This window comes from Macaca nemestrina, chromosome 16, assembly GCF_043159975.1.
Source record: "Macaca nemestrina isolate mMacNem1 chromosome 16, mMacNem.hap1, whole genome shotgun sequence".
Classification (NCBI taxonomy): Eukaryota; Metazoa; Chordata; class Mammalia; order Primates; family Cercopithecidae; genus Macaca; species Macaca nemestrina.
In genome coordinates this window covers 89,896,126-89,920,626 of record NC_092140.1, presented here as the reverse complement: position 1 = coordinate 89,920,626, position 24,501 = coordinate 89,896,126, and the positions used below count along the sequence as shown (strand labels likewise).

At 40.6% G+C, this 24,501-nt stretch overlaps 2 protein-coding genes across 5 annotated transcripts in view; one reads left to right on the top strand and one right to left on the bottom strand.

The window, feature by feature from the left end:
- Nucleotides 1-24,501, bottom strand: part of LOC105486040 (SMAD family member 9) — a 505,567-nt gene that overhangs the window by 277,755 nt on the left and 203,311 nt on the right. The gene's annotated exons all lie outside the window — the stretch shown is intronic.
- LOC105486043 (serine rich and transmembrane domain containing 1) lies at nucleotides 278-24,420 on the top strand. Of its 3 annotated transcripts, XR_011614898.1 has the most exons (3): nucleotides 278-784; nucleotides 20,045-21,419; nucleotides 21,522-21,701. XR_011614898.1 is itself a non-coding variant. In XM_011748709.3 (2 exons), the coding sequence occupies exons 1-2, from the start codon at nucleotides 413-415 to the stop codon at nucleotides 21,639-21,641; spliced, it is 492 nt and encodes a 163-aa protein (XP_011747011.1). In that variant the 5' UTR covers nucleotides 369-412; the 3' UTR covers nucleotides 21,642-24,420. The 3 variants fall into 3 exon arrangements, 2 of the variants coding, with proteins under 2 accessions (XP_011747011.1, XP_070937571.1); XM_011748709.3 differs by lacking the exon at nucleotides 20,045-21,419 and having other exon boundaries at nucleotides 369-784; nucleotides 21,522-24,420; XM_071081470.1 differs by lacking the exon at nucleotides 20,045-21,419 and having other exon boundaries at nucleotides 623-784; nucleotides 21,522-24,420.

Genomic DNA, 24,501 nt, shown 5'->3' with positions numbered 1-24,501 from the left:
CGTCCTTTTCCAGAGTTCTGTTATGATACATGACACTCCAGTTCCCTAGTAGGGACTCATGACTCCCTGTCTCCCTGGCAATGACAGAAATGCCAATCCTATTCGACTCATTTGGTGATTTGGTATAGGATTCAGAGGGGCACGCGGCGAAGGCTGAGCGAGCGCTGTCTGTGGTGAAGCTCATCACGGGATGAGGCCATGCCCCACGCAGCTCAGTCACAGCTGGGTTTGCGATGATGCACCCAGAGTAGTTGTTTTGGGTGGGGGCTGCGAGGAACTCATAAAAGATGTCAGAGGAGGAGAAAGTTGGCAAGAAGTGGATGCTTTCATCTGCAGAGACAGGCCCCTGAGCCCTAAAAAAAAAACCCCCCCCGCCACACAAAAGTTCACCCACTACACCTGCCTTCCCCAGATGGGGCTCCCTGCGCAACGCCTCCTAGTCCTCCGGGATTTTCCAACGGTGGCGCAAGCTCCTCCCTCGCCCGAGCTGGACCCAAGCGCCCGCCAGAGCCGAGACTTGGGGGCGGTGAGGAGTGGGCCCCGCTCGCGGCCATTGGTTGTGCGGCCTATAGGGGCGGAGGGACGACGCGCGGGCTGTGCAGAGCAGGCAGCCGCGGTCCACTCCCGCTGCGCCCGCTGTCCGCCGTGCGCCCAGACTGCGCGCCGCGCCGCTGCGCCAGACATTTCCGAGGACGGCTTCGCGGGCGCGGATCATCCAGACGGGAGCACAGCCCCACCGCGAGCGCAGGAGACCGGCCGGGAAGTCGCGTGTCCTGACTTGCAGGTCAGTGAGGGAGACTTGCAGGGTCCCGAGCTCTGGGGGTGAACTTGCCCTACGCGGAGGGCGCCCCGACTCCTTGCCTGGGGCGGCCTCGGGTCCTGGAGGCGAGCTGCCTCCCAGACTCCCCGAGATCTGGGCTCCCGGAGATCTGGTTCCTTTCTGTGGAACACCCCCAAATCTATCCCTTTCGCGGTGTCCTTACTGTCCCGAGAAGCAATCACAGCCCGGCTCTCCGAGTCTCGGGGTGACTCCACGGGCTGCAGTAGGAGCTGCGAGGGGCCCTGAGAGCAATGTCATTGGCCCCGGCATGACCTGCCTGGGTCCCAGACACTGGAGCCGGGAAGGTCTACCCTCGCTCTGCAAGGTGGATTCCTCCATGCAAGTGTAGACAGTTCTACACTTTGCAGAGTGTGTGTCTAGGTGCATTTTGTTTGCTTTTGCCTTTGTGGTGTGTGGAGTGTCATTCTTGGGTTTGTTTTGCTCCTGTCTGATTTTCTAGGGTCATTTGCGTCCCTTCCCGGGAACGGGGACTCGCCATGCGCACACTGACAGCTGGCTTTGCACCTTAAGGCGCTGGAGAGTCTTTTCGCCCGTCTTCGCGTGGCCCTAAATCCGGGGAAGTTTTATGTGGCGCTGAGCACTTGCGTTTCCCAGGAGTGTTTTCCCTAGCTCCCAGAAACCCAGTAGGTAACTGCGCCAGCGACCCTTCCCTTTTCCTGGGTCTGATGAGACACTGGAATCCTGCCTTTCCCTGTCGAGGTGTGAGGAATGATGGGCAAATTGCTTCAATTCTGCTTTAGGAAAGGTATATGTAATGTGCCCTCCTCCAGGGAGCAGAGGGATTCATTCACAGAAATCTCTTGTTGAGGACCAGGATTGGGGCTATGCCTGCCCGCTTTCCTCCACCAGATGCCCGGGCTCCATCGGACTCGGGTTTGATCTCAGACTCTGCAGACGGAGTCTGTTTGTTAATGTTCTTCATTTCCTCTCCCTGTTAATTTTCCTTCGGAAAATGTTCTGCTAAAGTAAGTACTTCGGTGGTTCTTTGTGGTAGATGATGGGCTCCGATGGCTAGAGGACGTCTCAAAGCCATCGCATCTGGTACAGTCTACACTACAGGTGCAAAGGGCGGGGAAACTGATAGCGTTGCTGTCCTGGGTCGGACCCACGGGACTACTCCCTAAGACCTTTCTCCTAGGTGCCTTCTCCTAGGTGTTTCCAGGATTCATTGTTCAGACAACAGCCTGTCAACAGGAAAAAAGGCACAAGTGACAGTCTTTTCTTAAAGGGTTTGCCTCTTAAAGCAGTCTTGCGGAGCCCCATGCACCCTCTGGAAAAAAAACCAATATTTAATTGCTGAATTATACAACTAGTCTGGGTGTCTCAGCTTATTTGTGATCGTGCCCATAGAGGTTCTTAAATATCTTTTTGTAACTAAATTCTCTTCATTTTACTAAGTAGAGTGGTGTCTTTTCCCCCGCCACCACCACACACAGAACACTGTTTTTAGCTGATCTGTAATGCAAATTGCCTTTTGGGCTTGTGAGTGAGGCTGCCTGGTCTCAGAGCCTCCCTCAGCTCATGCCCTAGTCACCCTCAAATGCTGGACATCCTAGGGCCGCCGAAGCATCTGCCAACCTCGGAAGTAATCTGGAAATACTGAGATCCAGCACGTGGGTGGGATATTCCATTTTCGCGTTTTGGCTTTGAGGGGCTTATTATTTTTGATTCCTCTATATAAGGCAAAGTGTTTTGAAGAGCTGAACACACACATTGATTGTTCTCATTAAAGAAACCTAAAGAAACCTGTTGTAAGGTAAGATCGAGTCCATTCTCCCTTGCTGTTGGTTCGTTCAGTTCAACAGATTTTACTAGATGTCTAAGATGTGGACAAGAGCATCAGGAGTTAAGAGAGAAATAACTGTGTGATTGCATGTGGCATCAAATCCACGAGTTTATTTGCAGGTTTCCTGGGTTTCTTTTTCTTTTTTCTTGTTCTTTTTTAGTGAGAGCAGATGAAGAATGACAGAGCTGATTTGTAAGAATGACCAACCATACTAACCTTTAAGCAAACTTGGAGTTATACATTCATTATAAAAAAGAAAGACTAACTCATCACAGGCAAAATTCTGATTCAGCCTCTATGCTAGATCAAGTCTGAGCTCATTTGATGATCGTTCTTCTCTGGCTTACTCTTCTCCCTGTACTTATATTACAACATTTTTGGGGGCTCCTTTTTTGTTTAAAGTTTGTAGAGTTTGTATGAGCATTTTTATACTTAATTAGTTTATCATGAAGAAGTGAAAAATAAAATTATGGCTGAATGTTTATGTTTTGTTCATCTGAGTTTTTTAAGTAGTAATTTAAGAATCTGAAAAAATACATTTCTGAATGGCCCTGGATGCCAGGCACTATGTAGGTCCCACTTACCTGGCTCCTGGTACCCATAAGCCATTCAGTAAATATTTGTCAAATGAAACTAAAAGTCAAAAAGTAGTGCCACAGAGAATGTTGTTTTCTTCAAATATCTACTTGTGGAGCCTAATTATATTGTCTTAGTATATTAATACAAAGTATTATAGGCCTAATTTTTATAGACTTTCATGATTGTTTATAATGAGAGCTAAAAATAATAATAATAAAGCCTTTAAGTTAGTTAATGGAATAGGGAACCCAACAAGGAAGAAGGTCAAGCTTTAAGCCCACAAATTGGCAGGATTTCTTTTAGCCAACATATGTGCCTAGAGGATTCAAGCCAGAGACTTAGATGAAGAAGCCCTTCGTATGCGTATGTGGCCCAACCTTTGATTTAGAATTCAGGAAGTCCATCTGTGCATTCACTGGCCATTTCAGGGGCCGGGCAACAGTCTACTGGGCCAAATTCTGTGGTCCCTTCTGTTCTGATTCTGACTTGTGGCAGATGTGTCCCTAGGATAAAATGTCTTCATGTTCAGTCTCATGACATTAAATGCAACCTTCAAGAGTTCCTTATGAATATAGGAAATAGTCATTATTTAGCCTTTACTAAGTTCGGAACATTTTTTTGAAAGAAAAAAAAAAAAGATAAAGATATCTGAGCCGTCAAACAGTCGTACACACTTTAACATATCTCTAAGTATGAAGAGGGATATACTATTCTCATTTCTTAAGTAGAACATCGACAACATCCTGTAAAATGCGATGCTTCCTCAAAGTACATTTAAGCCCTATTAGGAAGATTGACTTTCTGGCATCAGCCTGAGAGTCAAACTTGGAAAAAAAATGGTAGAAATGAACTATTTCAAAGGTTTGTGTTAAGTATAGACAGTACAGAAAAAGAGAGGAGAAGGAGGAGGGGGAAGAGAAAAAACAAGTCCTGGGCTTAAAAACCAGCAGTATTTTCATGGCATATGCTATAGTCAAATTTTATTTCTATTTCTTAATGAAAATACCTTTATTATTTTTTCTGATGTTAATACACATTCTTTTTGTCAAAATATAAATATAGAAATGCACAAAATAGAATGTTAACATGCCCCGTAATAGTAGTACCCTCTGACAAAAACATATGTTAACAGCTCGGTATATAACCTCTTGTTTTGTTTTGTTGTTTTAGCATCTAAAATATATGTGTGTGTAATAGTAGTAGCAGTAGTACTTGTTGTTTTACAAAAATGGAATCATACTATACACTATTCTGAAGGTTACTTTCTTGACTTAGTCATAGATGTTCAGCATGTTTTCATGTTAGAAAATACGGTCCTTTTTCACAGGGAGGGGAACAACACACACTGGGGCCCTTCGGGGTGGGGTGGTGGGAGGGAGAGCATCAGGGAAAATTAGCTAATGCATGCTGGGCTTAATACCTACGTGATGGGATGATAGGCGCAACAAACCACCATAGCACATGTTTACTTATGTAACAAACCTACATGTCCTGCACATGTATCCTGGAACTTAAAATTAAATTTAAATATATATATACACATATATATATACACACACACACACACATATATATATAGCCCTTTTTAATATAATATGATCAAGAGACTCCACTCTGTGACTCTTCTGTCATTTCTTTAACCCTTGACTCATGGACATTTTAGTAGCTTCAATGTTTAGCTGCAGAATACATCTTTGTGCATGTACTTTGAAACTTCTCTGATTTTTTCTCCATTGGATAAATTCTTAAAATGTATCATTTACACTGTTATCCTATAATGCTACCTAGTTTGTGTGAAAAGAGAAGCACTCCAATAGTTCATGCAACAAGCAGTAGACCTTCCTCACTATGACCCCTTCTTCCCTATGCCTGGCACATAATACTCTTTTCCTTAAAAAAAAATTTTATTAGCAGTTAACATTCCTATAGAAAACTACACAGATCATAAAGACATATCATAAAGACATAATTTATGTGCTCATTTTGACACACCCATATAAATGGTACCAGGCTCAAAAAAAAAAAAAAAAAAAAAATTTACTAATGCATGTTGAGCATCCCTAATCCAAAAATCAAAAGTCTGAAATGTCCCCAAATCTTAAACTTTTGAGCATTGGCATGATGCCACAGTGCACAGAACCCTTTTCATCACAAGGCAGCATGACAGGTTGAGACTGAAAGCCTGCTGTTTGTTGTCGGTGCTGTTGACAGCTGATACAAGTATTCTTCAGATGCAACTGTACTGCTTAGTCAATGTTTTTGTTTGTTTGTTTGCTGTTTGTTTGTTTTAAGATAGAGTCTTGCTCTATCACCCAGGCTGGACAGTGCAGTGGCACGATCTCGGCTGACTGCAACACCCATCTCCCGGGTTCAAGCAATTCTCCTGTCTCAGCCTCCTGAGTAGCTGGGATCACAGGTGCCTGCCACCACACCTAGCTAATTTTTGTATTTTTAGTAGAGACGGGGTTTCACCACATTGGCCATTCTGGTCTTGAACTCCTGACTTCAAGTGATCCACCTGCCTCAGCCTCCCAAAGTGCTTGGATTACAGGTGTGAGCCACTGCACCTGGCCTGCTTAGTCACCCTTGAACACATTTTTTTCTGTGTAGTAACGATGTCATGTATTTTAGTGTTCAGTATTTGTGTGTGAATAAGTGTAAGAAAATAATTGCTATGAGTAGCATATAAATTCAGTCAGGAATTATGGTGACACCAAATAACCACAAATTGTCCCCATGGGTAGCTAAGATAGTGACATTTTTGCTTTCTGATGGTTCAATGCACACAACTTTGTTTCATGCAAAAAAAATATTAAACATACTGTATAAAATTACCTTCAGGCTATGTGTATAAGGTGTATATGAAACATGAATGAATTTTGTGTTTAGACTTGGGTCCCATCCCCAAGATATCTCATGTATATTCAAATATTCCAAAATCCAAAAAAAAATTCAAGATCAGAAACACTACTGGCCCAGAGCATTTTCGATAAGGGATACTCAATCTCTACCCTCTGCCGTTCCCCTCTCCCCTCAAGGCAAACCTGTCGTTCTAACAACTACTCATGGGAAAGTCCTTGGTGAGCTTGGATGCTAGTCTCAGACCTTCTGAAAGACTTCTTGCCAACAAAATGGGTGCAGTTGAATGGAATGAGCTTCCAAGATCCTTCCAAGTCTGTCCAAGTGTCACCTTATTATCCCTGTCAGTTTTGGTCTCACATTTTTCCACTGAACTCCCTGCTTGGCACATATTTTGATTCATATGATAAAAAGCCTCTGGCTTAAAAAAAATTACTTTTTTGTCTGCCTTCCTCTTGTTAGCCACTCAGCTCAGTTCTGAGTACAGAGTGGATCTAGGGTTGGAAAGTGGGTGCTGGACCCTCAATTTGTGGTCTCTGTCACTAGCTGGAGTTCCTACTACATATCCTTTTTCAAAAACAAGTGACATATAAACAATGACCTTCAAACTTCACTTAACTTTTGGGGGCGTCATTTTCCTGACTGCTAAAGACTTGTAGCTCTCTGATTCTGTGAAAATTGTTTTCTTTTGTTGTTATTGCTGCTTGTGTGATTTTGGTTTTTGATGGTTTTACTCGTTTTTTGTTTTGTTGTTGTTGTTGTTGTTTTGTTGTTTCTGGTTTTGAGACGGAGTGTCTCTGTTGCCAGGCTGGAGTGCAGTGGTGCGATCTCTGCTCACTACAACCTCCGCCTCCCGGGTTCAAGCAATTCTCCTGTTTTTTAACAGGGGAAAGTTAAGATTGAGAGGAACTACAAAGGAAAACAAAAGAATAAATTAGGTATCTGATACATATTTGCAGTTAGTTGTATGATTAATGAAAAAAGAGAATATTTGCTTCTCTTGTGCTCATCTGTTTTCATTCCTCTTATTATTTTCCTAAGAAGCTGAGGTTTTTGGATTAGTTCCCTGGCACAGTGCTAGTAAGGAGATTGCTGCTCACATCACCATGGCTATGATCTGCGTCGAGTACTACTCGAAGCATAGTCCATGCACCAGCACCCATTTGAATTATTACTTATTCGTCATGAGATACAGAACTCGTGCCAGAATATAAATCAAATAAGGCACTAGGCATACTTTTTAGTTTAACTATTTCTTTTCTTTCTCTTTCTTCTTTTGTAGCAAGACTTTCCTGATGAAGGAAGCACTGTATTTATTGCAAGTTTCTCATCTCACAGGGACCTGTAACCAACATGTCACTGAGGGAGCCAGATGGCTGCTTTGAGTAGCCCAGATCTCCAAAGTAGTACTTTGTAGTCAAATTGAAAATTTTATAAAAATGTAAACATTTTCTTTTTCTGTGCTGATTTGCTATTGAATTTTTCGAGCATTTTTTTGCATTTTGGTTTGGTTTGGTTTAGCATTGAGGTGGAGTAGCTAACAATCCTATGGTATGTGATATTCCTGAATGTCGTGAATTATAAGCTTCCCCTACAATGATCATGAAGTGGGTATTTTCCTTGACCCTTTTTATTTCCACAGATGAGCACAGTGTCATAGGTCATGATGATAAAAGACTTGCAATTTTCAAAGGATGGAATTATCATGGAGTTTAATTTAAGGAATTCTTTTTAAAATGCATTCTGGTTCATATTCAGCCAGAGCTTCATCGTCTCACTATGGTAAACTCTCTTGACTTTTATTGTGCCCTTCAGAATACATTTGTTACAATCCTCCAGCTTGTTCACAAGAATGTATTTCAGTATTTCCAGCACACTCCTCCATCCTTTCCTCAATTATCCTGGTGAACAGTTGACCAAATGAAATCTTAGCTTTCTTAGACATTGTTGAAAGACACAATTGGTTTATTTTTAAAAGTATGGGCAGAGTTTGCCCTGGAACCAGAAATTATTAAATTTTATTGCCATAACTGAAGCATTTCTAAAATTTAGAGAGGGTTCATCATCATTATTCTTTACTGTTGATGCTTACCCCCTTTGAGTAATCTTTATGATTTTACACAAGATCATTTATTCATTTGTTAAATAAATATTCTTTTGCTTGTAAAGACAGAATAAACATGAGCTATCTCTCCAAGAAGCTTCAAGTTTCTTTATTCCCTTATTCTTTCATTCATGCAGCCATATAACAAATGGTGATTGATCATCTTTATGCCACATTCTGTACTGGTCTGTGGATATAAGATAAGTGAATTGTTATTTCTTTATTCTAGGACTTCCCATTCTGTTAAAGCAGATAGGTGAATAAATACCATAAGTATAATAAAATGTGAGAAATGCTAGCATAGAAAGGTACAGAAAGTATGCTGAGAATGCAGTAGAGGGAGCCAGAAATTTGCAAAAAGTAGGTAGGGATTTCTATTAGGTGAATAATAAACAGATGAGATGGCTTGAGTACATACCTGCAGTGAGTAAATTGGATTTGGGTTCAAGTTAGGGAGATGATATGTACACATATAAGGATTAAACATAAGTATTTTTTTAATTGGGGAATTGAAAACAGTATGTTATAGCTGGAACATGAATCTTAGGTACAGTGGTAAAAATGAGACTGGAAAAGTAGCCTGTGGCCAGATCATAAGGGACAGATCATATAACAGAAGTCTTAGATTTCTCACTGCAGCTGGCAACTATACAAATTATAGATGCATTAGACTTATGCACACAATGATAATATTCTATCCCTTCCTGTACATTGTTAAGAAGTGTTTGTGCAATGTATGATTGAATGCAGCAAAGAATATAGTTTTTCTTTTTCCTCTTTATTTTATTTATTTATTTATTTTTTGAGATAGAGTCTCGCACTGTCACCCAGGCTGCAGTGCAATGGCACGATCTTGGCTCACTGCAACCTCCGCCTCCTGGGTTCAAGTGATTCTCCTGCCTCAGCCTCCCAAGTCGCTAGTTTTTCTTAACGAAAGGCAGTACCACTGACCCTTGTATGATGAGTTGTTTTTTCCACTAGGAGCCATGAGTTAGTCTTAATATCCTTATTGCTGCTCACCGGTTCCCACTGGAAACCATTTGGCCTGTTTAAGTGACAGCTGGTCAGGATTATCCCTATACAGTAGCAGCTCATCATATTCGAGCTTGTTAAGGAACATGTCTTTGGCTCTATCAGTAGCTAAATCTCATGCCCTTAAACCTAACGCTTCTATGAAATTAAAAGCTAACCAAAACAGCCTTTAAAACCTTCTTTCTCACCAGTGCCAAAAGAGAGTTTTAATATATTACATACACAATTCATACAACACCCAGCTATTCATAAGTTGACTTATTTATGCTCAAAATTCTTAGAGACCCATAATAAACTCAGCCATCAAAGTATAGTGAGACCTTATGTTAGTTAGTAGAAGGAGAATGATGCTACAGTAACAAATAAGCCCCAAATCTCAGTGGCTTAAAACAACACAAGTTTATTCATGTTGACATAAGTGTCCATGGGGCCAGCAAGGGGTGAAGATACTCACTGTGGTCACTCAAGGATGCAGACTGATAGACATTGGCAGGTACTTACACCATTATACAATCACTGCAGCAGAGGGAAGGGGTGTGGCAAATCTCACACTAGGTCTTACGTTTTCTATCCAGAAGGGACATGTCACCTTTCATACATTTCATTGGTCAAAACAAGTCATACAGTTACCCTAAATTGAGAGGGAGTGGGAACATGCTATCCTACGACAGCCCTACAAGAAGAGACATCAGAAACATTTCATGAACAACATTAGTGACTACAAGTCTCAAATACATTCCTCCTCAACCCACAGCCTTCCCAGAGAGAAGGAATGGAATGAACATACAATTTAGAGACGGAGAGATGTAGACTTGAATTCCAGCCCTGCCTCTAAGTGGTTGGGTGAGCTCAGACAAGCCTTTAAATTCTCTGAGCTTGTGGGGCACAGTGGCTTACGCCTGTAATCCCAGCACTTTGGGAGGTGGAGGCAGGCATATTTCCTGAGTTCAGGAGTTTGAGACCACCCTGGGCAACATGGTGAAACCCCGTCTCTACTAAAATACAAAAATTAGCCAGACATGGTGGTGGGTGCCTCTACTCCCAGCTACTGGGGAGACTGAGGCATGAGAATTGCTTGAACCCAGGAAGCAGACGTTGCACTGAGCTGAGATTGTGCCCCTGCACTCCAGCCTGGGCAGCAGAGCAAGACTCTGTCAAAAAAAAATTCCCTTGAGTTTTAATTTTCTCATTTGCTAAAAAAGATGGTGGGACATAATACTAACTGACTTAATGTATTGTGGTGATTAAATAAAATACACATACATATACAGACACACATCCAAAATGGTACATGCTTTTATTTGATAAATACTAGCAGCCATCATTTATGTTGCCCCTGTTCTTGTTTCTCAAACTGATTTGTCTGCACATTCTTTCTCCTCCACAAGCATCCTGGGTTTGCCTTCCTCTGCCAGTCATGCTCTGAAGACAGACTGCTACTCCTCAATGACTTGAGGATGCCCTCATCACCTCTTTCCTCTCTCTTGTACCTCCCATCACTCTTCTGCCATAATGTGTCCCTGCATCCCAGCCCACACCATTGAAACAAAAATGAACTAATACCGGATGTAAGAAGTGAATAATGGGTGAAAGTGTAGGCTATTTCTACAAGTGAATTTACAATGCAGAGCTCACAACCTCTAGAAGTAAGTTAAAGAGCTCAGCCTTAACAAAGAACAGTCAAAGTCAGTTAAATCTTGTATTAAAGATTATCCATAATTTCCTCAAGTAAAAACATATTTATTTATATTTTTAAAAGAATGTGTAACTATTTTCTATAGGTCACTACTTTGGCAGTCTGTTTTCCACAAATAATTCCTCATTATTTTTCAGTTTCACCTTCTTACATTTTCAAGTTGAAATACGGTCTGGGAGAATTGGAGCCTACACTTGTCTATTGCTTCCATATTGTCTTTGATAGACTCTGGTCTTGAATCGTTATCTAAAATGACAACAGGCTGCTGAGGACTTGATTTCCACCCACACTTGATAGTCTGCCATATCATTTTGTTCTATGTTATGAGGAACATGTAGACATTTTCTTTGTTAACCAGACTTTTGAGTTCGCTGTGCTGCCTGTGAGAGAAAGAGAGAGCATTGGCAGTCTCGGCCGCTGTGTTCACATTGAGGATTAGCAGGACCACAGGAAACTCATATGAAGGTGCTTTCCTAATGAAGGACACAACGTCCTCTTTCTGTTTTCTCCCTTCCTAGGTGTCCTTGGAAATCTGGGTAGATGAGTAATTTTGCAGCCATGAGAGAGCACTTAGTCTCCTTGTATAGATCATGTTTTATGTAACCTCTGTCTGATATCAGACTCATCGGGTACTGACCATTTCAAGTCCCTACCTGTATCCTTAGTCATATGATTGGTGATGACTGGGGAAAAGCACTATTCATATCAATGTTTCCTATTTTTTAAAATTGCAGCTGTATTTTGCCATGACTAGCTTCAATTTCTGAACTGTTCATTGGCCCCTATGACAAAAGAATCTGCCCTGGACTGTAAGTGAGTTCATGGAGTCAAAAGTTAAGACTCTTGCTACACTAGAGAACTCACCCAAACCAAGGTAATTAAGGAGGTGGTTGCTAGTTATAAGAGTTGTAAAGAGTTTGAGGGTTTTTTTATCTGTGGAACTTGCTATTTGCAGCCTCTTTGACTTAGCTGCCCAAGTAAAGTCTCTACTTCCGTTTAGTTTATCTGCTGCTTCTGTTTCCTGAAGTCCCTACTTTACTTTGAACCTGGACCACATTGGCTCTTGTGGGTTCTCCCTGATCTTCTCACAGATCACCTACTTATTGGTCCTCATTAGAAAACTGCTAGTCCCAAGCTTTGACTGGGTGTTTAAACTGCAGGAGAGATAACCTTGGCTGCCTCTGAAGATGACTGATGATGTAAGATGCACATAACAGGATTACTTGCTCCTGGAGGCCCAGATGAGATTCAGTCCAGTGGGTGGTGGCAGGAGTAGAGTTGTGAATAAGGCTTACTAGTGAGTCATCATTCCTGGTCTTCAGGCAGCCTCTTCCACCACCATAGGCACAGTTTCCTGGTCGTATTCAACTTCCTCTAGTTCATCCTCTGATGCTTCACTGCAAGTGTTTGTGGCTTACTGGGCATCATGAGCTGATGGTAGCAGCAAGTAGTTGAGCTTTTCTGATGCCCACGGAAGAATCTGGCTTCTATCATTGTATTTCCTTAGAAGCGTCTAACATTTTGGCTGACTTACTGCATATTTTTCCAAGCATATTTTCTTGAGTTCCTTGGAATAAATTATTTTCTTCCTCAACTTGTATGTTGAAAATTTCTAAAACTGTTGAAAAGTTGCAAGAATAACAATAAATACCTATATATCTGTCAATTAACCAGTTGTTAACATTTTGACACATTTGTTTTATGTATGTATGTATGTATGTATGTATGTATATGTGTGTGTGTGTGTAATTCTTTTGCTATTTTGGCCGAACCACTTGAGGGTTAGTTGCTGATAATATGAAGCTTTATGGCTAGACACTTTAATATGCATTTCCTAAGAGCAAGAACATTCTCCTATATTACAACTAGGAAATTTAATATTGGTATAATATAATTATCTAATGTACAGTCTATATTCAAATTTCCCCAGTGGTCCTAATAATGTGCTTTATAACAAAGCTGGTCTTTTTTAATTGATCCAAGATCCACCAAGGATCTTACATTGAGGATCCTTGTAAGGGAAGAAATCTTGAAGTCTGAATCCTACTTTTTTTCTCTGAGTATTCAGCTGACTACAAAACAATATAATATGGCCAAAACTGGATGTATCCAAAACTTAGCCTGCCTAAGCTGCCAATTAATAGGCATTATTCTTTTTAAATAGCCATTTTACTGTTGAAAGCATTATCACACTTTGACTGCCAGCCATAGAGGATTGGAAGAATGAGATAATTTATTTGGCAAAATTCATATGTACATGTTATGCCAAGCACTTGGCTAATATCTGGATGAGATGGGCAATTTACAGACTATGTAATCAACTAGGGTTCTATCTGTAGTTGTGTTATGAGAAACAATGGTTCATTAATTCAAGGAAATGTTATGCCTTGATTAAAGATGTCATTAAGTGAAAGACTCTGTTAGCTTGAATTCCTACTGAGAAATGCAAGACACATAACATTTATGCATATTTGTGATGTTCTAATCCATTTTTAGGGAATAGGATATTATATAAAGCACCCTAGTTTAAACAAATACATGACTACCGTTGTCAATAGAGATAGATATAAATAGTGACCTGTGTAATTATTTTGCTAATGCTGAATTTTTTTTTCAGACAAGTGGATCCAAAATCTACCAATGATCTTGCATTATATTAAAGGGAAAATACCTCCTTAATGGGGAGTCTTTACTTTTTTTTTTTCAAATTGTGCCTATACCTGTGATCTTATGGATAGATAATGGTTGTTATTCCTTGTTGTATTCTTATGTGCAAAAATAGAGAACTTGATACATTGGTTAGTTTACATTGCTCTCTTTCTATGCATCAAGCCTCAACTATCAAGATATTTTAAGTGGCAAAGAAGTTTGGGGTCTATGTTATAGAGTGAATAAAATATTTACTGCACATCCATTCTTATAAATTAAAAATACACACACACAACAACAACAACAACAACAACAAGACATTTACAGGAACAGAGACCAACAAAAAGGTTCTCATTAAACTCGTTAGCCTGGATGCCTGTGAGAGATGGAATTTCAAGTTCTTCCCTGCTCTCTTAGGACAGTTTTAGAGGCGCACAAAGGCCCCTGAGGTCTGAGGATACCTAGTAGTTTACATACAAAGGATTAAAAAAAAAAAAGCTCTGACTGACTGATTCCCAGGGATTTATGACTCACAAATTTATTTCACAAGCGCAAAATCTTTCCAAATTTCACTCTCTATAGGGAGACTGTTATGAACATTTTCTGATTGGACAAAAAATATATATTGGATACAAATTATTTTGCTATAGAAACAAAATGAGACACAAAAGAAAAGGAACAAGCACCATTCCATTGTCCTAGCACAGCATGGTTTTACGAGAATTCTATTTTATTTCACGTATTTTTTTTTAGACAAGGTCTCTGTCACCCTGGCTGAAATGCAGTGGCACAATCATGGCTCACTGTAGCCTTGACCTCCCAGGCTCAAGCAATGCTCCCGCCTCAGCCTCCAAGTAACTGGGACTACAGGCACATGCCATCATGCCTGCATAATTTTTGTATTTTTTGTAGAGATAGGTTTTCTACATGTTGCCCAGGCTGGTTTTGAACTCCTGGGCTCAAGCGATCCTCCTGCCTCAGCCTCCCGAAGTGCTGGGATTACAGGCATAAGTCACCATGCCCAGCCCAAGAATTTTTTGAAATGTTTTGCTAAGAATAAGCAAGACTTTTTACTTTACTAATGCCATGATTTAACCAATTTTAGCTGCTCCGAGATTAAAAGATGTTTTTCTTAATATACTTCTAAAATATTGGAAATGATCAGAGCAGGGTGGAGGGAAAGAATTGATCCCAAAAGCTCTCATTTAAAATGCTGTAACATCTTGGAAAGTCCATCTTGCTTTTACCTTCTTTCTTTCCATTGATTCATTATGATCTTGCTTATGATCTTCAAGTCATTATTTCTCTGGCTGTTGGCTTTTTCTGTCAATCAAGTGTACAGCCAACGACCCCTTCTCCCGCTCTCTAAAAGTGGCTTTCATCATTCTGCTACTTCTTAACCAGTTCGTGTTTTCTTCAGCCTTCAGGTTACTCCTTTTCTTGTTTTGATTTAGGCCAATTACATTAGCCAAGATGGGTCCAGTCTCCCTGAAGTGCGGGAAGTCTACTCCTTGGTCTTTTGTAAACACCATAAAATAATCATGAAAATGCTATGCCTGGACCTGGTTTTGTACTTGACCGTTTTGTCTAGAAAATTACCCATTTAGCTATATATTTTATTCTAAGACAGTATATTTTTAAATAATTATTCTTGCTAAGGGAGTGATTTGGATACAAAATCCTCCCATGGATATAAACATACTAAAAAATGTATTAAGAATAATAGTTAACATCCGGGCATGGTGGCTCATGCCTGTAATCCCAGCAGTTTGGGAGGCTGAGATGGGCAGATCATCTGAGGTCAGGAGTTCCAGACCAACCTGGCCAACATGGTGAAACCCTGTCTCTACTAAAAATACAAAAATTAGCCAGGCATGGTGGCAGATGCCTGTAATCCCAGCTACTAGGGAGGCTGAGGCAGGAGCATCGCTTAAACCTGGGAGGTAGAGGTTGCAGTGAGCCGAGATAGTGCCATTGTACTCCAGCCTGGGAGACAGTGTGAGACTGTCTCAAAAAAAAAAAAAAAAAGAATAATAGTTTGATTTCCCCCAGAAAAACAAAGCTAAATAAATGCAAGGGACTTATACCTATAATTACTTTTGAGACTGTATGAGGTAGATGATCAAAACAGTTAAGTTCATATCGTTTTTTGAAAGAGTCTCCTGGGTTTTTTTGTTTTTTGTTTTTAGCTTCCCTCAATCAGCTGTGTTTTACATATCAAGAAAGATATATTGTAAATATTCTGAGAATTATACCTTATGTAGATAACTAATTTTTAAAGAATTAGTGCAAACTAAGTTCTGTAAAGTAAAAATATTCTGAGTATAATTATATTTATTTTTATTTTTGCTAAGGAAATAGTTTACAAAGCCTAAAAGTAATCCAGGTAGACAAAAACCATCACTAAGGGAGAGATGGAGGAGACTGGACTGAACCCAAAGCAACCTAATGACCTGCCCTGGAATTGATTCTTAAAATAAATCACTGATACCAAGCTATTCGTTTGTCATTGCTATAATTTTTATCCACCAAAGTACTATGAAAAAATTCTGAGTGTATTTTCTGATCATTCATTTAAGCTGTAGATTTAAAAGGCTGTTCATTTTTATCTTTTGTCTCACATCATCCAGTCCAGATCCATGAATTCCAATGGACGATTCAGAATCTCCATCTCCCCACCTTTCTTTGCATAACATGCCCCTCTAATTCAATGTTCTCAATGTATGATAGCAGATAGATGCAGTGTATTTCCTTAACTTGACTTTGGTTTTTATCGTGCCAATTGAAGGACTCATAATGAAAGTTCACACAAAACTCTACTCTCCCAAAGCATTGTACTGATTAAGTAAAGGCGGTTCTCAAATAGGCAACTCTATGGATGGCTGAGTCAGCTTTGAGTAAGGGTAGCACAAGGCCCGGGAGTAAATGTTTGCCTTTGAATGCAAGTGAAGATTTACATTTAGAGAAGGGTGGGGGGAAGTGTGTATTGTCAGCAGTAATCTTCTCTCAGCTAGTATGACCTAAAAGGCCACTAAGCAGAGAGGAAGCATTAAGAGAGAAGATAATCATGCAAAGGGTAAAGGAATGGCTGCAAGGTCTTATATAAAACATACATTTTCTAAATAGAATGAAAAACAGCTTTGCTCAGATGTGATAAGTTCCTTTCTGGATTCTGGAAATATTCGTTTTTAGGTGTTCTACAGAGGGAAAGATCTAACACATCATCTAAAACCATTAATTCCATTCGACTATCAAATCTTCCTTTTGTGTACTGGAAAAACCATTTCATTATGTTGTGTTAATACTTTATGGCCACTTTCCTCATGGTTGAGAGGATCACCTTATGGAGTATGACAGCAGAACCTGATAATGATGGAACATTGATGTGGCATCTAACAGCCAGGCCACTCTTTAAATATAAAGTCTGCAAGGGAACAAAGCAGCCTGTCCCAGATTTCCACAACAACAACAAAACCTTTCAAATAGTCGTTATTCACGTAGAAATGTATTTGAATAAAGGCCATGAAATTTAAAATTGCTGTGCCATATTTGAGGCTGGCTGGCAGCCTGAGTTTTACAAACCATTGTGTCATGGAAGTCAAGGACGTGGTGCAGGCTGTGCCCACACGCTGACTGCCATGGCTCCTGCAATGCTTATGTAAGAGCACTCACTCAGAGATGAGAGCTGGTCAACTCTTCTTCGTTTATGGAGAATGTTACGTGCTAGAGAGTACGTTTTTCTTCTTCCCAAACATTATCGTCCTCATAATCCTTCCGTGGGAAGGAAAGCTTCCATTCTTTAGAACAGGTCCCAGGGCTGTGGTGCTAAATGACTCAGAACCAGAGACCCCAGGTCTGCGCTGTCTATGTTGTCTCTCCGTTTCCCCACCCCACTGGGCATACGGTGAGAGACTGCACATCCCTCCTTCCTCACTTCACTAGGAGGCTGCTTTTTTGTAGATTTCTTCCCAGCCCAGGCTTTTATTCCAAGAGACAAAGGGAAAGTTGGCTGACCATGAGCTAAAACATTTCCACAGGTCTTCATTTATAATGTTGTGATCCAGCTGTCTCATTTTCCTTTCTCAAAAATCACATTCCGAGGACAGTGATTCTGAGGAGGAAAAAAAAGCAGCAAAATCCCCACGTGGCTTTAGGTGTCACCTGAAATGAGAGTCTGCTGGCGCTGCCCCGAGACAGGTCAAGGCTATGCATTTAAGATGAAGTCTCTTCTTTTCCTCCAACCTTATCTGTTTGGGAGCAACAGCCCAAGAAGCATCATCTTGAAACACACTCATTTGATTTCATTTCCGCAGTGCCACCTCCAGCCTCATTCCACACTGCCACAATGCCTAAACACATACAGCCTGGCTCACCCTGAGCATTAGACAGCTACTGTTAAATAAAACCAGAGAGAAAGAAGATACTCCAGTTTTTAAAACTTCAATAAGGAAATGAGAATTAACTTTCTAACAGTGCACATACTCTGTTGTTTCAGAGTAGATGTAATAGTGAAATGAAATTTGTGTAGCTGTGATTTTAAATTAAGAAGTACCCTGGAAATGGTACTGAGCTATAATATTTAGGGGGAATACTTAAGGAAGAAGATATTTAGTTGTGAAATGTCAACTAAGGACACAAGGTTTCATTTCCTTGTTTTCTCCTATTCTTCCAAGGCCACTTAAAAGATCAGATGCTTTGACCAAACCTTCTGAGCCTCATTTCCTATAAACTCTCCTGTCAACGTTGAGGCTCGTGGTGGGGTTTTGGTCTGAAAGAAGGCAATCTTCAGGAAGTAAAAACCTACTTTTAAAATATTTACCCTGTAAAATGATATTAACAAGAGGTCTGGTAGCCGGCTGTGAGATTTACCCACTGAATTGCTGATATCAGAGTGACATTGGCTATGCCTCCAGCCCCACTCCTAGAAAATGATACAGACTGGGGTAGCAGAGAAGGTAGCTTTAGAAAAATTAGCCAACTTCAGCTGAATCTTTGACCTGCACCTGTCAAAACTGTAGGACTAAGAGAGACCTTAAAAGTTCCTCTAGACTTTCTAGAAGGAACTACCTATCTACTGGTACTTTACTTGGGATGGCCTTTTATGATTTTCTAAGCAAGATTATGGAAAACGTTATCACATCTTAACTCAAGACCTCCTGGAGAAGTAGGAAAGGTAGGCATCACTGTTGTGCAAATGAGAAAAATGAAAGATCAGGACTAAACTGTGGGCTTGCCCAAGTAAGTGGCAGATAGGAACTCATTATCCAAAGCATAATTTGTCTCTTCCTACCACAGTTGAGAAAACCAAGGACACAGTTCAGGCTTGGATTCTAGTCAGTTTTCTGTCACTGTCTAGCTATGTACCCCGAGTAAATCGCCATGTCTTTGCATGTCAGTTTTCTCATCTGCAAAATGGGAATAATTCCTGCTTTACCTGCCCTGCAAAGCAGTCATGAGGAACACACAAGATGATAGTCTTTGCCTTATCTGCCCATGCTGAAAAGAAATTATGTTTACATTTGATCCTTCCTACCAAAAGCCCTTGCTTGTCTTCTAATTACACATGTGACTTTTGTCAAATCAATTAGCTTCTTTATTTCTCTGTTTCCTCTGCTACACTTAGGAGGTTGTACTTGAACATTTTAAATAGTTTTTCCCTTCCAATCCGTGAGGCTTCTGTCCTAGTTTTCTTTTCTATGCTACCTCTGCGACTCTTTGCTATATTCCCCAAAGATGAACGGCTGGAACATTTATGTGCTGTAAAAAGCTAGGTATTGCCAAAACAGTGTAACACATTTGCAGTCCCACTGCGATTCTTCTTCTTCTTCTTCTTTTTTTTTTTTTTCTTTTCTTGAGGATGGTCAGAAACCTGTAGCAGCCTAATGGAATTAAAATCACCAGGCAATGCAAAATGAGGAGTAGGAGTCAAATTATTTTAGGAACTACTAAGACACCATCCCTAGCCTACTCAAGAACTCACTAGGACTCATTAGACTGCGCGTCACCCAACAGGGACAGCCCTCTCTGAAGTGTCCCCACCTTAACAAGGATCATTAGTGCTGTTCAGCTCCAGCCACAGTGGCAAATGTCAACCCCTCCAAGAATCAGCTGCTTAATTAGATTTGGAGAACAGAAGGAAAAGGCAAGTTCTCCAGATAAAATGCAGGGCAGAGTTTAGCTAGAGGCAGAGTGAATGTTTTCCTGTTCGTTTTGCACCACAATGGAAGCAAGATTTAGAAATGCACAACAAAATTATCTAGAGCCATGCAGAGCTAGGAAGAGCATCTTTTCTGGACTAGAAGAAAAATTTATCTATCAGGAGGGATCCTCTTGTCTCACAGCCTGAACACAGTGAAGAGATTTTCTTTGCACCTGGCTAAGAAGAAATGGTCCCCCCTCCACACCCCTTAAAACACAATACCCTACACCCACCCATCCACCAAGTCCCATTATCTCCCACCACACACTAAACTCATTTTTTCCTCCATTGCTTTACAGTTCAGCATACTTCCATGTCTATCATGCTGGTCCACGCATAACACCATGAGAAGATGAAGCAGGTGTTGGACCATTTTACAGATAAGAAAAGTGGGGCCGGGCGCGGTGGCTCAAGCCTGTAATCCCAGCACTTTGGGAGGCCGAGGCGGGCGGATCACAAGGTCAGGAGATCGAGACCACAGTGAAACCCCGTCTCTACTAAAAATACAAAAAATTAGCCGGGCGCGGTGGCGGGCGCCTGTAGTCCCAGCTACTCAGGAGGCTGAGGCAGGAGAATGGCGGGAACCTGGGAGGCGGAGCTTGCAGTGAGCCGAGATCGCGCCACTGCACTCCAGCCTGGGCAACAGCGTGAGACTCCTTCTCAAAAAAAAAAAAAAAAAAAAAAAAAAAAAAAAAAAAGAAAAGAGATGCTCAGAAAACGTAGGTAATTTGCCCAGTTTCCCAAAGATAATGGAGAACTCAGGCCTCAAACCTAAGTCTCTTGACAGCCAACCTGATACTCTCTGTACCATTCAGAGAGAATCTAACCTTTGTTCTTCTTCTAAATGAATCTAAAGTGTTTAAATTAAATGCCTAAAGTATGTGAAACAAAGTACCTAGGTACGTTTAAGGAAAAGAGTTACATAGAAATGGCACCTGAGGCCAGGCGCGGTGGCTCATGCTTGTAATCCCAGCACTTTGGGAGGCCAAGGTGGGCGGATCACGAGGTCAGGAGTTTGAGACCAGCCTGGCCAATGGGTTGAAACCCCGTCTCTACTAAAATAGAAAAATTAGGTGGGCATGGCGGCAGGCGCCTGTACTCCCAGCTACTCGGGAGGCTGAGGCAGAATTGCTTGAACCCAGGAGGCGGGGTTGCAGTGAGCCAATTTTGTGTCACTGCACTCCAGCCTGGGTGACAGAGCAAGACTCCGTCTCAAAAAAAAAAAAAAAAAAAGAAAGAAAGAAAGAAATGGCACCCGATTTCAAGGAGATAGAATTCTCATAAACAAATCAGTATCTTATAAACATTCGATCAAAAGCAAGCTCACATGTGCAGTGATTTTCCAAAGTGTGCTAGAGGGATTTACTGGTCAGGAATTATGCTAATGAGCTGGCGAATGTATGGAATTAATTTTCTGGGGGAGGGAGGTTTGGAACTAACTTTCTGTGTTCTCATCTCAGAGTATATACTTGGAGCATCTATTGAAATCACAGCAGATGGAGTACATCATAAATGTATTTTCCCTTTTATTTTATCTTCAGCTCCTTAGAGAAACACAGCACCTAGGGTACTGTAGACAGAAAATAAAAGTTCATTTTTATATCGTCATTTGTAATATAAAGACATAAACATGACTGATTCCTAGGGGAGCTATTTCATCTTGTTTCCTCCCTGGTGAGTTTTCTAATTAATCCTTACTGAAATAAAAACTAAAAATGAAATTTAAATGTGATTTTTCTGAAGAATGCACTGAGTTGCTTTTTTTTTTTTCCCCAGTCTCAGTGCACACCTGATCCCCTGCTGCCTTTGAGAAATAAGAAGTTTTGTTGTGCTGATTTAACAGCCTGTGAACTCTGCAAACACGATCGTGAAAAAATGCCAATCTGTCCTGTGTAAGCCCTGTGTGAAGTTTTGACTGTAATCTACCAGATCACTGCTTCACCCTCCATAAAGATGTCTGAACCTGATGCTTCCTCGGGATTTTCGGGAAGTGTGGAGAATGGAACTTTTCTTGAGCTGTTTCCCACATCCCTGTCCACGTCAGTGGACCCAGCCTCAGGCCACCTGTCAAACGTCTACATCTATGTGTCCATATTCCTCAGCCTTTTAGCGTTTCTGCTTCTGCTTTTAATCATTGCCCTCCAGAGGCTCAAAAATATCATCTCCTCCAGTTCCTCCTACCCAGAGTATCCAAGCGACGCTGGAAGTTCTTTCACCAATTTGGAAGTCTGCAGCATTTCCTCACAGAGGTCCACTTTTTCAAACCTTTCATCCTGAGGAAAATGGAAGAGTCCTGGAGTGTGGCAGTAATTTTGACGTCCCCTTACGGAAGTGTCGCGTGAAGCGTTGTCTCATGAAAGAAATGACCCTTTTGGCGTAGACCTGCTTCTCCTTCTCCTTTTTCTCTGATTTCTTTTCTGTTCATGATGCTTTTCATTTGGGGATGGAGACGCCAATGTTGGTGGAAATGTGTGCAAACCCCAAGGTGCGGAGTTTCACACAAATGGCTTGATGAACCTAGACTGGGCTTCTTCGGGTAGGTCAGTTCATTCCACTTTGTTGGGCGTCGTAGACTCATCTGAGGTGGCCTCTCTGTGGATGATGGACATGGACTCTTGCACTTCATTTCTTTTACAAAACCGTGAAATCAACTGAGCCTGCAGAAACTGGCAAAATCAAGTCTGACCTACGTAGAAGTTATTTTCCATATTTAAAAGATAAAGTGGAGACACCAAATTTAAAAAGGAAGAGAGTCAATTTAGATTTAATGTGTAACATTTCTAAAACTAAGGGTAAATATATGCTAAATATTTTCTTTAACTTCACTTTAACAAGTGAAAATCACACTTATTGATGAATGTAAGTCATTTGGAAAAGTTTTGGAAGAGTTTACATTTTAATAGCAAGACAAACATGTATTATGATGGAGCTTGTAATGTATTTCTGCCTCCTGGAGTTTTATTTTGTTTTTCTGCTAAAGTTTTAGTCATACTGCCCCAAAGTTGTGGAATTTTTGTGATTAATTGCTGTTACTAGTACTAAGAGAACCACCAGAAGAGATGCCAAGAAGTTTTTATATGAATAATTTCTACCAGTGAGAATTAAGCATATGGAAAATATTCATTTAGTTGTATTTTATACAGTAATAACTCTTAGCTGTCGTGTAAGTTCCTTTATTCAATTTCATAGTCTTTATAATTTTAGTGCAGAATTATATTAAGCCTCCAAGATGTCTGATATTGTTCACTCACATTAGGTTGCAAAACTTAGAAACAAAATTGAAAATATGTGTTATTATATACTCCACGAATGTTGAGTCTCTGATAATTAGTTGTTGTATGTTAACATAATACTCTACATCAGGATTTCAGGATGTGAGTTTGTATTAAAAACTTAGGCACTCAAGTTGTGTAGCTGCTGGGAGCTTTAGGGATCCTAGGAGCTGCCGTGCTGCAGGCAGCAGAGTATGTCTGAACTCGGCGGGCGGGTGGCAGGGGCTGTCTGTGAAATGAGGCACACATGTGCGCTCCGACATGGAATGTGGAGGAACTCAAGCTGCCCCTGAAAACAAAACAATCAAACTGCAGCTCCTTAAGAGTAAGAATTTTAATTTAATTTTGAAAATAAATGGCCCACAGGGTAAACACTGAACTTACTCAACCTACAGGAGGCCACTGCATCAACACGCCACGGTCTTCCCATGGCAACCGAATCATTCCTTGTTCAAAACATTTAATCATCTTAAGCAGTGGGGCTTCAACACACGCTTTGGTTGAATTGTGCAGTCAGCACTCTCCAGGGACTAGAATGGGGGAAAGAATCCACTATTTGCACAGGGTTTATCTTTATCATTCTAAAATGCTGAGCGAGTGGAGATCTGGGAATGAAAATCGGAAGGCTGCTGCTTCTTTCAATGCATAAGCCTCACTGAAATCAGACCACATTTAACTATTTATATATCAAAAACGTCCCCAAACACCATAAGACCAGTACAGAGTTGCTGCCCTAAAATGTATAATTAGTGAAAAATGTACCTCTGCTTCCATTTAAATCATGGCAGTGGGTTGGGTGTCATTATGTAGTATAAAAACTGGACTAGATAAACTGCTATTTTAGAGCATTATTAGCATTCTCTGAATATATATGTGTATATATATATTTATATATATGCTCATATACTCCCAATTAAAAGTCATATGAAAGCCACACAGGATTAACAGAGGCATCTATATTATCACTTTTGCTCTTTGACTAATCTTATGCTGTTTTGGTTATAGAGAGAAAAAAGGACATGGGTGAAGTGATTTTTTTTTTTTTAAATAAAAGGACAAATTTGCCACACAACAGAACAATCTGAGTATGATCTGTCCTTGGGGTATCTTTATATCCTTTCCTTGTGAAATAGATATAAAGACTTCTGACAGCAAAACTACTTTAAAAATCAAATCAAATCAAATCTACAAGCACATTCCCATGCCTCCCCTGCTGCAATGGTTCTTGCTCTCAATGTTTAGTAGAGAAATTAAGAGCCACATTCAAAGATGGAAAACAAGATTTGTCATTAGAAGCTTGCCAAGGTAACAGATTGTACAACTTGAGATGAATTCATGTTGTTTAAGAAGTTCAGAAAGGTTGGAAGATGGGTTTATAAATAAAGAAGTGGAGTCCATTGAAAGCCTGTTTCTTTGATTTTTTTCCAGTGAGGTGATTTATAATCTCTTCTGGAGAAGAAGCTTTTCCTAGGAATTTTAAGCAT

Excerpts from the sequence above, each read along its gene's own strand:
- LOC105486043 (XM_011748709.3), top strand. The coding sequence starts at position 413 with ATGGGGCTCCCTGCGCAACGCCTCCTAGTCCTCCGGGATTTTCCAACG. Across the intron at positions 785-21,521 it reads TCGCGTGTCCTGACTTGCAG|TCTCAGTGCACACCTGATCC; the intron begins GTCAGTGAGGGA and ends TTTTTTCCCCAG.